The following is a 13665-nucleotide window of genomic DNA, read 5'->3' on the forward strand; positions in this document are numbered from 1 at the left end:
GAAGGGCAATCAGAATCTCGAAGGCAAGCCTTTCTCATGAGCAAGATGTATAAGGACGAAACTGGCTTCCACCTCACCCCGAAAGCAGCTCCCTCAGAGCCGTAATCAAGGCTAAGAGTCTCCCCAAATACCCTTTGCTCCAAACAGAAAAGGGCTAGAACCTGCTTAACACACTTGGTCTTCTGTGATATCTTTTCTTTAGAGTTCACAGCCACCTTTTTCTAACAGTACCAGAAGAGATAGATTTGTATAGCAGTCTAGTTTTCAGTGTTAATAAGAAACCAACTGCCATCAAAACAAAGAACCTTAAAATCTAAGTGGCAAGGGGGCTCCTTTAAGCTCCTCTACAGTCCTGAGATGTTAACCGGGGAAGAAGTATACAGAAAATAACTTGACTGTTTAGATCAAGTCACTGCCAAGACAGACTTCTGGTGTTTCATCTCTTTAACCCCAAAGCTAAGGAACAACTCATCTTCCGCAAGAAGGCTTTTGCCTTTCTGCTTTCACCCATCCAATCTGCCCATTCAAGGAGGCAACAGAGTACTGTGGTTGAAAAAGCAGACTTAGGACTCTTTCAAACTGAGTCCAGGTCTCACCGATATCTCTGTGCTTCAGTTTCTTCATTTAATCAGGGGAGAATATTATTATCTACCCTCAAGACTGCTGTATTCATTACATCCATGTAGAGAGTCATGAATAGGGTCTGGCACACAGTAAGCATTCAGTAAATGTTGGCTAATGATGCGGACGATGTTTAGGCTTAATGTAGTCCACAGGAGTAGAGAGTTAGGAGCAGAAGATGGGTGACTTAGGAGACACCCAGACCCGCACATTCCTAATGTGTGGCTGTAGATATCTTGCTGCTAAAAAAACATGGAACAGATGCCTGTTGAGGTGAGACCTTTGTGAGACTGAATACAGAGGCTCTGATGAACTTTGATGCCAACAGTGCAAAGGGGACACGGTGGATTTTATGACACCCCCCTCCATCCCACAGCCTCACGGGCACCCACGTGCATTGCCAGCCAATCAACTTCATTTGTGACTGGAGTTTGGAAATACTTTTTTAAAAAGCCAGCGGTGGGACTTGCTGGTGGTCCAAGGGCTAAGACTTTGAGCTACTAATTCAGGGGGCCTGAGTTTGATCCCTGGCCAGGGAACTAGATCTTGCATGCCGTAACAAAGATCAAAGATTCTGGGTGCCACAACTACAGCCCAGCACAGCCAAATAAAACAAACAAAAACTGCCAGGGTTTTATGACCCACACACAACCCTATCACCATTCTGCAATACTCCCTTCCAGCACTGTAATAATAGTTCTGTGTTATTTCAAACTTTGTGCTCCTTTAAAAAATGGCCATGTAACATCCTACTGTGAAGATTCACACAATTAAATTCTCCAGATTTGGACTTTTAGGTTATTTTCAACTTTTCACTTTTACAAAGAACAACTTGTGCGTTTGAGCTGCTTCTTTTTGTGAGTTTGTATGTAGAACCCTCTACCTTAGGGAGTTTTCCAAAAAGTGGAACTACTTAATCAACCGCTCTGGAGGTCCGTAAATCTTTTCATTCATTCAGCATTTACTGGGTATTGACATGGTGCCTGGCACGGTGCTCATAGTAGACAGACGACGGACATGTGGTCCTGGTCCTTGTCCTCAATGAGTTCCCAGGTGGGAGGGAAAGCATGCTGCCAGACACCTTTCCCATGGGGTGGCACCAATTTCTTAATGAATTAATTCCCAATAAATTCCCTAAGAAGCAGTCCCATTTTACCACATCAACATGCTAAAGGTTCAAATAAATAAACCAAATCCCAAACTGGGTTTATTAGGTGGTTAAAAAAAAAAAAACAACACCTTGTTTTAACTTGAATTATTGTTTACTGATTAGCTGTGCCTCCTCTTTTATGAATCACTTCATGATTTTGCTCTGACTTTACTGGAAGCTGGTGTATTTCGCACTGATTTATGTGTTTTCTTTACCGAACAAAGACTTGAGGCCACTGTCAGTAAGAACTGCCACACTTTTTCTTCTCCTTACCATTTCATCTATTTTGCTCCCCACTTGGAATAACTTTCACTTACTGGGGCTATGCCATTTGATCTACAATGAAAAATTTCCTAAGAAACTACTCAATGAAACCTGTTGCTTTCTAAAAGGGTTATTTCTGAAGATAATGTAGATGATGTTAGTTTCCTCTCTACGAGAACCCACAAAAGAAATTTCTTTCAGATGTGAGTACCAGGAATAGATATGCTTCCTGAGTAGAGGGTTTATTTTTCTGTTATGAACCCAGTGAATCATGGAACTGATCATGTCTTCTTTACATCAGTGCCTGGAAGGGTCAACGGTACAGCTCACCACCAGCAAATGCCAACACTTTAAAAGCACACATTTTTGCACACAACTTCATTCCTGGCTTTAACATTTTCTGCTTCATTTCCCCTTCATTTTCCTTATCCATTTATTAAAAAAATTTAAACCAGTTATTAAAATAATGAGGTATAAAAATGCTTATCTTGTTTGAAAATAAAGGTAAGGTTCAAAAAGTATAAAACAAAAGATACGAAGCCCCACTAATCGCTACGTTAGAACACAGAGAGATAAAGGACACATGCTCTATGATATCACTTACATATGGAATCTAAAAAATATGAATGAATATATACACAACACAGACCCAGAGACATAGAAAACAAACTTATGGTTACCAAGGAAAGAGGGAAAGGGGTGGACAAATTAGAGGAGCATGAAACTAACAGATACAAACCACTGATACTACATAAAACAGTTGAGTAACAAGGATTTACTGTATACCCAGGGAAGTATACCCAGTGTCGTGTAATAACCTGAAGTGGAACATAATATGTAAAAAACCAAAAACAAAACAAATCACTATGCTCTGTACCCGAAACTAACACAATACTGTAAAATCAACTATATTTTTCTTTTCTGGCTGAACTGTGCATACGGGATCTTAGTTCCCTGACAAGGGATTGAAGCCACGTCCACTGCACTGGAAGTGCCAAGTCAACCACTGGACCACCAGGGAAGCCCCAGATCAATTATATTTCAGTTAAACAAACAGAAAAAAAGGACACAGTCCTGATCTTACGGAGCTGAGAAGCTAGTGGGCAAGAAATAAGAAGACACAAGCACCAAGAAGCGTGGAAGTGCCTCCCTGACCAGAACACGCTATGGACACACACAGGAAGGGGCATCTAATGCAGACTGAGGGCCTCTTGGGATGATTTCTGGGGAAAATGACGCAGAGTCCAGAGGGAAAAGCGATTTAACAGAGAAAGACGGGCCAGGGCAGCCCAAGTGATGGAAAAGACCTCCCACACTGAGCTAAGGAGTTTAAACTTGACCCTGAAGACCAGGGAGAGTCACTGTAGGGTTTCAAATGGGATATAAATGCCACAATCAGATTAGCATTTTAGAAAGACCCGAAAGATAGTGGTGTGTAGAACACATTGACTGTGGATAAAAAAGCGAACCAGCAACTGCAGCTATGCAGCCAGAAGTGGTAAGGGCCTGAATGATTTACCACATTAAAAAAAAGGTTTCCATTTTTATTATGTTTTTTTCCTATTGTTAATATATGAGAATTTGGTGAAGTTTTGCCAAACTCATTAAATTTAACCTCTCGAATTCAGTTTTCTGGAGGCATTTCTTATCATCAAATAAACAATTCTATCTCTTCTTTTCAAATATGCATACTTCAATTCTTATTGTATTGGCCACAATAGTATTTTTAAAAAATAATTATCCAAACAGTATGATTTTAAGTTATAAATCGAAAAATGGCCCAAAGGAATAATATAAGAGATTTCGGAAATGATTCAAATGCTTTCGGAACTTAATATTACAAACCAGAAGCAACGTAACAATGGCGAGGACCTGCCGCTGATGACAGACAGGTTGCTGGGCGACGTGGGGTCCTCCCGCCCAGCAGCGTGGCACAAAGAGAGCTGGTTGCTCTTAGAAATGGGGCGCCTGGTTCAATGTGGGGAAAGAAGGCAAGAAAATGGAACTGCGCATTTATTCCAGCTGTGGAAGGAAGATAAATTTGACTATTGTGGAAAAAAGGATATTATCTGAGACAAACTGAATTAGCATGAATATATAAAAATAAAATAGCTTTGCCCAGTGAAATATTAAAAAAAAAAAAAAGGTGGAAGAAACCGAAGAGGCAAAAATTAACTGATATCATCTTATGCACATATGCGTGTGTGTGAATAAATCTATTACAAATATGAAATGTGTATGGTCAATAACAGTATTTCACTGAATATATGGCCAAACGGTCAAAAGAGAGAGATGATCAGCTTACACACAAAGGAAATAAAAATAGTAAATTATCATTTGAGACACTAGACAGTCCCTCGGGAAATGAAAGAAATTTAAAAAACACTTTCAGGGAATTGCTTACACACTTTTTAAATTGAGAAATTGACAAAGCTAGAATACAATGTAAGGAAATGTATGCTTCTATGCACTGCTGTCAACTAGCCTTAAGCTACCTGGAAATCCACATAACACGTGGAACAGCAGCTACATGCAGGCATGCATGTACATGTGCAACCATGCACTCTGATTTAAGTCCACTTGCAGAGACTGTACCATCCAAAGGGGAGACAGTCACTGATTTAATGATATTCAGAGTAAAACTATTCGTAATGGGAAAAAATGAAAACAATTCAAGACCTTAAGAAAGTAAAATGGCTCAATGAACCACAGGACAGCAACAAGATTTATCATAGAGTCTTCTGTCTGTTTTACTTAGGTCTAAAAAGAATTTTTTTTGCCATATAGTTGATGTAGAATATTATATTAGTTTCATCTATATAACAGTGATTCACAATTTTAAAAGGTTATATTCCATTTATAGTTACTATACAATATTGCCTATATTCCCTATGCTGTACCATGTGCCCTAGTAGCTTACTTACTTTCTACATAGCAGTTTGTGCCTATTAATCCGCTCCTCCTCTGTTGCCCGTCCCTGCTTCCCTCCCCTCACTGGTGACCACTAGTTTGTCTCTCTGTGAGTCTGCTTCTTTTCTGTGATACTCATTAGTTTGTTGTTGTTTTTTTTTTTGGATTCCACATATAAGTGACATCATTCTGACTCAGTCTTTCTCTGACTTCTTTCACTCAGCATAATGCCCTTTCGGTCCACCCACATGAAGATGGCTAAATTCCACTCTTTCTCCGTGGCTAAGTAGTACTTCGTCTTCTTTGTCCATTCATCTGTATTGGACACTTAGGTTGCTTCCGTGTCTTAGCTGCTGTAAACAGTGCTGGTATGAACGTTCAGGTGCACTATCTTTTTCAATTAATATTAACATTTTTTTAAAAGGACACTAATGGGGAAAAAACTAGAAATGTAAAGGGAGAAACTCAAATCAACGCTTTGCAAAACAGTGGCTTAAGGATATAGATAGAGAATGTTTTCTGTAGCTACACTCTCATTGAGGTACAATGGGCCTGGAGGCCAACCTGGTGCTATTCCACTAACAGCACAAATGTTATTAGTATCTCCTTCTATATGTATAACATTGACTGGCTACAGGAGGGACATCTCCTCCTGTAGCCAGTTGGATTCATCCTCCAATCAAAGGAACATACAGTCAGCTTTATGGCTTAGGTTTTTTCAAGGAAAGCAACTGCTGAATTGTCTCGTGGGCTTACCGTGAGTGTGGCAAGTGACATGAAGCCAATTAGATTATTCCATACTTTATCGATGTCCTTTAGCAGCTGCTGGAGCTTCTCACTGCACACCGCAGTGGCTTTTATCCCCAGCTCCACGCGTTTCGTTACCCTGTACACCTCGACAACACCTGACGGGGTGAGAGAGGAAGAGTTAGGTGCTGGAGTGAAGAGAAAGAGATAACAAGACACGGCAGCCTCACTGCTGGCTGATGTCCGAGGTGAAACAGGGACTGCGTCTGGACAGATGGGAGCCTATTCCTCGGGATCAATCAACTTTTTTTTTTTTGGCCCGCAACCCCCGGCATGTGGGATCTTAGTTCCTCGACCAGGGATTGAACCTGCGCCCCCTGCACTGGAAGCATGGAGTCTTTTTATTTATTTATTTTAAATTAATTTATTTAATTGGAGGCTAATTACTTTACAATATTGTAGTTGTTTCTGCCATACACTGACATGAATCAGCCATGGGTGTACATATGTCCCCGATCCTGAACCCCACTCCCACCTCACTCCTCAGGGTCATCCCAGTGCACCAGCCCTGAGCACCCTGTCTCATGCATCGAACCTGGACTGGCAATCTATTTCACATATGATAATATGCATGTTTCAATGCTATTCTCCCAAATCATCCCACCCTCACCTTCTCCCACAGAGTCCAAAAGTCTGTTCTTTACATCTGTGCCTCTTTTGCTATCTCGCATATAGGGTCATCGTTACCATCTTTCTAAATTCCATATATATGCATTAATATACTGTATTGCTGTTTTTCCTTCTGACTTACTTCACTATGTATAATAGGCTCCAGTTTCATCCACCTCATTAAAACTGATTCAAATGCATTCTTTTTAATAGCTGAATATTTCATCGTGTATATGTACCACAGCTTTCTTACACATTCATCTGCCAATGAACAGCTAGGTTGGGAAGTGTGGAGTCTTAACCACTGGATCCCCAGGGAAGCCCAGGAGCCATCAACAGTTAACGCTGCAGTATAAACTCCCTGGTAAGAGCACAGACTCTAGAGCTATACCACTTGGATTCAAGTCCAAGCTCTGCCACTTACTCGCTGTGTAACCTCAGGCAGGTTGCAAACCTCTCTGTACTTCAGTTTCCTCAAATGTAACACTGGGATAATAGTACCTTCTCAAAGGATGGTTGAAGAGGTTAAACTGGTTAAAACTGTAAAAGGCTTACAACAGCAGACGTTAACCAAATATTGGCTATTTTTTTCCTGGCATCTTTATGAGTCCCTCTGTTTGAATTTGGGAAATACATGTTATACTCACTGAAATAGGAACATTAACAGTTTAAAAGAATCGCAATGTCAGGATCACTATAACACACAGGCACACCTTGCTTTACTGCAGTTCCCTCTGTTGTGGTTTCTAGATACAAATATATGAATTTTTTTTACAAACTGAAAGTTTGTGGTAACTGTGCATCAAGCAGGTCTATAAGCACCATTTTCCTGACAGCATCTGTTCGCTTTGCTTCTCTGTCACAGTTTGGTAATTCTCACAGTAGTTCAAACATTTCCATTATCACCATATTCGCTATGGTGACCTGTGGTCTATGATGTTACTGCTGTAGTTGTCTGGGGGCACCATGAACCTCGCTGCATGTGCTCTGGGTATTCCGTTGACCTGCTCCACCCATCTCCTCCCCAGGCCTCCCTATTCCCTGAGACACAACAATATTGAAATTTGGTCAGTTAACAACCCAATGACAGCCTCTAAGTGTTCAAGGCAAAGAGGAATCTTATCCAAAAACTAGAAATGATTAAGCTTAGTGAGGAAGGCATGTCGAAAGACAAGACAGGTCTCTTTTGCCAGCTAACCAACTTTCGAAAGAAAGGAAAAGCTCTTGAAAGAAATCAAAAGGGCTACTCTAGGGAACACACGAATGATAAGAAAGCAAACAGTCTTATATTGCTGATACACAGAAAGTCTGAGTGCTCTGGAGAGATGATTGTACCAGCCACAACATTCCCTCATCCTGAACCCTGACTCTCTTCAGTTCTATGAGGGCTGAGACATAAGGAACCTGCAGAAGAAAAGTCTGAAGCCAGCAGAAGTTGCTCGTGAAGGTTAAAGCAAGAAGCCATCTCCATAACATCTCTATAACATAAAGGGGCAAGGTGAAGCAGCAAGTGATGATACAGAAGCTGCAGCAAGTTACCCAGAAGATCTAGTTCAGATAATTAACGAAGGTGGCTACACTAACCAACAGGTTTTCAATATAGACGACACTGCTTTCTTATCGGAAGAAGATGCCATCCAGGAACTTTCATAGCTAGAGAGGAGAAGTCAATGCCTGCCTTCAAAGCTTTCAACGGCAGGCTGACTTTCCTGTTAGGAGCTAACGCAGCTGGGGACTTTAAGCTGAAGCCAATGCTCGTTTACTATTTCAGAAATCCTAGGGCCCTGAAGAATTATGCTACATCTGCTTTGCCTGTGCTCTCTCTAGAAGTGGAATAACAAAGCCTGGATGATAACACATCTGTTCACAACATGGTTTACAGAATATTTGAAGCTCACTGTTGAGGACTACTGCTCAGAAAAAAAAAAAAAAAGATTAAAATATGACTGCTCAGTGACAATGCATCTGGTCACCTAAGACCTCTGATAAAGATATACAACAAGATTAATGTTTTCATGCCTGCTAATAACAGAACATCCATTCTGCAGCCCATGGGTCAAGTAATAATTTTGATTTTCAAGTCTTAGTCTTTAGGAAATATATTTTAAGAGGCTATAGCTGCCACAGATGGTAATTCCTCTGGTAGATCTGGGGAAAGTAAATTGCAAACCTCCTGGAAAGGATTCACCATTCTAGATGTCATTAAGAACATCTAGGATTCATGGGAAGAGGTCACAATATCAACAAGAGGAATCTGGAAGAAGTTGATTCCAACCCTCATGGTTGACTTTGAGGGGTTCAAGACTTCAGTGGAGGAAGTAACCATAGACATGATGGGAACAGCAAGGGAATTAGAAGTAGACCCTTAAGATGTGACTAATTTGCTACAATCTCATGATAAATCTTTAACAATGAGCAAAGAAAGTGGTTTCTTGGGGTGGAATCCACTCCTGGTGATGACTGTTAAAATGACAGCAAAGAACTCAGAATATTACATAAACTAAGCTGATAAAGCAGCACAGATTTCAAGACTGACACCAATTCTGAAAAAAGTTCTCCTGTGGGTAAAATGCTATCAAACAGCATTGCATACTATATAGAGAAATTGTTCATCAATGAAAGAGTCCATCGGTGAAACAAACTTCATTGTCTTATTTTAAGAAACGGACACAGCCACCCCAACCTTCAGCAACTACCACCCTGATCTGCCAGCAGCCATCGACATCAAGGCAAGAGCCTCCACCAGCAGGAAGATTATGACTTGCTAAAGACTCAGATAGATGATGGCTAGCCTTTTTTAATCAATATTTTTAATTTAAGGTTTTTTCAGACATAATGCTATTGCACACTTAATGGAATACAGTCATAAGGTAAACATAACTTTTCTATGAACTGGGAAACCAAAATATTCATGCAACTCGCTTCACTGAGCTATAAGCTTTACTGCAGTCGTCTGGAATCAAACCTTCAATGTCTCCCAGTGAAGTGAAAGTGAAAGTCGCTCAGTTGTGTCCAACTCTTTGCAACCCCATGGACTTTATAATCCGTGGAATTCTCCAGGCCACAATACTGGAGTAGGTAGCCATTCCCTGCTCCAGGGGAATCTTCCCAACCTAGGGATCAAACCCAGGTCTCCCACATTGCAGGTGGATTTTTTTTACCAGCTGAGCCACAAGGGAAGCCCGAGATTACTGGAGTGGGTAACCTGCCTCTTCTCCAGGGGATCTTCCTGACCCAGGAATCGAACTGGAGTCTCCTGCATTGCAGGCCAATTCTTTACCAACTCAGCTATCAGGGAAGCCCCAGTATCTCCCAGGTCTGCCTGTAATTAAGAAATATTTCACTCCTCTGAATGCTCAAAGATTTACAAAGTCTGTGGCTTCATGTATCTTTTACACACTTAACAGGACACAGAATGGTTCTTTTCTAGTGGTCTCTGAATTACGGCTGAATTCTTCCAGCAAGGATGAGAGACACCAAGGTCTCCAAAGACTAAGGACAGCTGCCAGGCATAACCCAACCCCTCCCCTAGCCTGTTCCAGAGAGAACTGGAAGAATGCCAGGGGGTCTTTAGTGGTACATGCTCAGCCTATATACAGCACTGCGGCTTGTCCTTCCTTCCCCAGGGGAAGGTTAGGAATTGCTGCCCCCTCTGAGCCAAGTGAGGGGGCTTCTGAGTCAATCTTTCATGCTAGGAAACTACTAGAGGGAAAGATAGGCACCCCATGAGCTGGTGAACATTTGTTTATGAAGCAGAATTATGCCTGTCTGAGCAGGAAAGAGGAACAAGAGCAGGAGGCAGGAATAAGGAGGGCTCACAGCCTTCAGAGCCACTCACCCAGAGAGTATACACGAGTGACCACTGGGCGCCCAGCACTAGGCGAGGTGCTGGAAACCCAGCTGGAAGCAAATCACACCCAAATCTCTCCCTTCTTGGAGGTGGATTTTACTGGAGACAGACAGATAACAGATACAAATAACAGAAAGTAAAATATTTAAGATAGTAAATGTGACAGGGCTAGGGAGAAAATCAAGCAGGGAGATGGATAGCAAGTGACAGGGTGGAGAGAGGGAACACAGTTTTGAGTGAGAGGGGTGAGAAGACCTCACTTAGAAGGTGACATCTGAGTAAAGGTCTGAAGAAGATTAGGGAGAGTCCAGTGCCTGTGGTTCTGGCGACAGGCAAACCTTGAGCAGGAGAGGACCACTGAGGACAGGGACTGAGATTTCACGTTAGACTGGGACGTGTGAGAGCTGAAGGCGGCCAGAAGTTAAGGAATCTGTGAGGTTGGTAAGGGGTAGAAAGGCAGAATTCAACAGAGCCTGGTAAGAACTGACTGGGGACCCAATAACTTAATTTTCTTTTTTAAACCAATGATTTAATGTTAATGCCTCATCTAGTTCAGACTCTTTGATAAACCAGTAACATGTGACTTTACATTGTGTATAACAAGGACTGGGAAACCTGGCCACAGAGACCTGAAGTCAAATAGTTGTTTCTGGGTAGGATTTAAGTGTCTTATCTATAAAAGCAGAAGCTACTTAGTGAAGTCCTATGAGGCTTAGAGAGATCTAGATTAAACTACTTGACATAGGGACAACTGAAAAGCCTACAAAGTGTCATGATTTTGAAGAAGTATAATATGAAAACACATACCTAATAAGTATTCCATGCCTTGAGCTGACTGAATTACTTCTGTGCATACAGAGCTACTACTGATTCCATTTAAAGTATCATTAGCCTTCTTAATGACCTATAAAGAAATGAAATCACATCACCTTACATAATCAGGAAAAGTCATTACAAAGCAGTTTACTATTAGTAGAAAACCCAACAGAAAGCTGGAAGGTGTGAAAATGCATGACTGATTGATGTATGTAGATGACTATGCTGAAACAAATCTCAGAATTTAATTTTGACATTGACGAACCAAGTCTCCGTTTTTTTGGAAGTGGAAAGACAAGGGTTCTTCAGCTTAAATATTATTTTAACTTGGGCAGAGATAATGATATCATTTTGTTACACCTTAAACTCAGTGACGGAAGAGGGCACCGTGAGTGAGTGAGTGGGGTCTGCTACAATAGGTGGGGAAGAAGCCTCTCGGTGTAACTTTCCACACAGGTCCTCCTAGTGCAAGGCCATCAAGGCAGAGCTCGCCCCGAGTCCACCCAAAGGAACCAAGAAGGCAAGATGACACAAGAGGCACATGCGGATGTGTGAACACACGCGACAGACTCACCTCCAGCGCGCTCCCCAGACACCGCTGCCATTCATATGCATACCTCTCGTTCTCCTGTGAAATTTATAAAAAGAACTGGGTCAAGCAGGCAAGCCTGGAACCCTACTTGTGACTTCTGTCAGGCCAGAGTCCTGAAGACTTACTTTCATGTCTATGAAAATCACTAATCCAAGTGCAGTTGACCTTCTGAACCCACTAATGATGATTTTTACTGATAGCTCCTGATAACTGTGACTTCTGAACACATGACTTGTAAATTGGAGGGAAATGGTTTTTAGTGGATTCCCTTCGTAAACGTTGCCTCATTTGTTCCATTAATAGTGGAAGCCTGTTTAAAGGTACACACCACGTAGGCGTCTAGCACGAGAGCCAGTATCAAACCACAGCTTCCTGCTCCACAGTCAGGAAGCTGTGCGTGCGAGTGAGCGCGGGTCTGACAGGACGGGGAGGAGGATGCTCCGAGTGTCGGCTGGAGGAGGAAGCAGCGTGGGACACATGTTAACCGTGAGAGGATCCAGCACATCTGTCCTCTTTTTTTCTTAAAGATTTTTTTTTTTAATGTGGGCCAATTTTTAAATTAGCTACAATATTGCTTCTGATTTTTTCTTTTTTTTTGTAATGTCTTGGTTTTTTGGCCATGAGGCATGTGGAATCTTAGCTCCCTGACCAGCAACCGAATCCATATCCCCCGCACTGGAAGGTGAAGCCCTAACCACTGGGCTTCCAGGGAAGTCCCCCTGCCCCCCACCCCCGCCCCAGTACCGCCTTTTGAGGTTTTACCACTAAGATGATAAAGTCCACATGCTCAAAAAGAACCCCCTGAAGAAACACTTCCCTCCTTGTGAGGTCTCAGGAATAATTCCACTTTTAGGGTCGCTAACTACTCTCAGTGATGTCACATCTAGGAGGAATCTTCATCCGGGGCTAAGGTCACCATGCTCTCACTTATTTAATGACACATCTCATGCCCGGTGCCTTGGGACGGTCTGCCCCTCGCTCCCCAGGTGACAGAGGCAAGCACTTTCTCTCGGGGCCCCAGGGACGCAGAGCCCGCTCACCTCCACCTCTCCCGTCAGGTCTTTGTACTTGTCGCGGATAACGGGCAGGGCAGGCTTCTCGCTCAGCGTGTTGGAGCGGTCCCTGAAAGGCTGCTCCAAAGCCGGGGAAGGAGAAGAGCGGCTTATTTCCTTATCACCAAGGCTCAGGCTTCTCTTGTGCGATCCTGGGGGAGATGGACGGCACAAAAGTTCTGATTACTCAGCTTAATCCAAGCAGAGGCTCTTCCTTGCTCACACGACCCTCTTCTCTAGATGCTGGCGCCAGGAGGTGGTCATAATCACACTTCTCGTTCGGCCTGTCTGGCAAGTGGCACGCTGAACACTTTCCCTTGTTTTCTCATGCCCGAGTCCCCTGCCGTTAATTTTCTCCATTATGCTTCTTTAATCTGTCACAATACTTCCATAACTCTGAATGTGGGATCACTGGAGTCTGGAGGACTAGGGTCTTTCTAAGTATCAGTGTGCAAGAGTGTGGCACTTTTCCAGTCATCACCTACGGATTGGTACTGACTTCCTCCATCCTTCTCAATGAACAGAAATCAATGAGCCCTTCTGTCAGGGTGGGATTAAAACCAAAGGGGCAAACTCAAATGCCTTCAGAGAGCAGGTGGGCAAAGGAAATGACTGAAGCAGGTCAGCTGGAGAGGAACATAGTGGGAACCATGACACAGGGCAGACCTCACATCATCTGCTGGAGGGGATGATGCTACTCGGCTCCAGCTGATCATCAAGAGGTGGGAACGCAGGCCTAGGACTGCCAGATACTATGCCTTTCCAAGAAAAGCCAGAAATCCAGGTTGTGAAGTGTCATGGTTTTATGCATCGGCAACTGCTTCACACATTAGAAATCCTTCAGTGTGGGTCAATCAGAGCAGGTCTGCAGACTGGACTCAGATCCATAGGTACTACATGGCACCTCAGCATGAAAAGATATACTCTGTAGCCAGGGATCAAGAGCAGAACTCACTGGCCCACAAGGGGGTCAAACCATTTCTCTGGCTCTTCT

At 42.7% G+C, this 13665-nt stretch overlaps 1 protein-coding gene across 10 annotated transcripts in view; it reads right to left on the reverse strand.

Moving 5' to 3' along the window:
• Nucleotides 1-13665, reverse strand: part of SYNRG (synergin gamma) — an 85493-nt gene that overhangs the window by 13167 nt on the left and 58661 nt on the right. For all 10 annotated transcript variants that reach the window (XM_061390307.1, XM_061390314.1, XM_061390310.1 and 7 more), the window contains 4 exons: nucleotides 12660-12823; nucleotides 11602-11655; nucleotides 11019-11115; nucleotides 5702-5850 (listed from right to left, as the gene is read on the reverse strand). In XM_061390307.1, coding sequence (XP_061246291.1) covers nucleotides 5702-5850; nucleotides 11019-11115; nucleotides 11602-11655; nucleotides 12660-12823 — 464 coding nt within the window. The remainder of the gene's footprint in view (nucleotides 1-5701; nucleotides 5851-11018; nucleotides 11116-11601; nucleotides 11656-12659; nucleotides 12824-13665) is intronic.

The sequence above is a fragment of the Bos javanicus genome, chromosome 19 (genome assembly GCF_032452875.1).
Source record: "Bos javanicus breed banteng chromosome 19, ARS-OSU_banteng_1.0, whole genome shotgun sequence".
Lineage (NCBI taxonomy): Eukaryota > Metazoa > Chordata > Mammalia > Artiodactyla > Bovidae > Bos > Bos javanicus.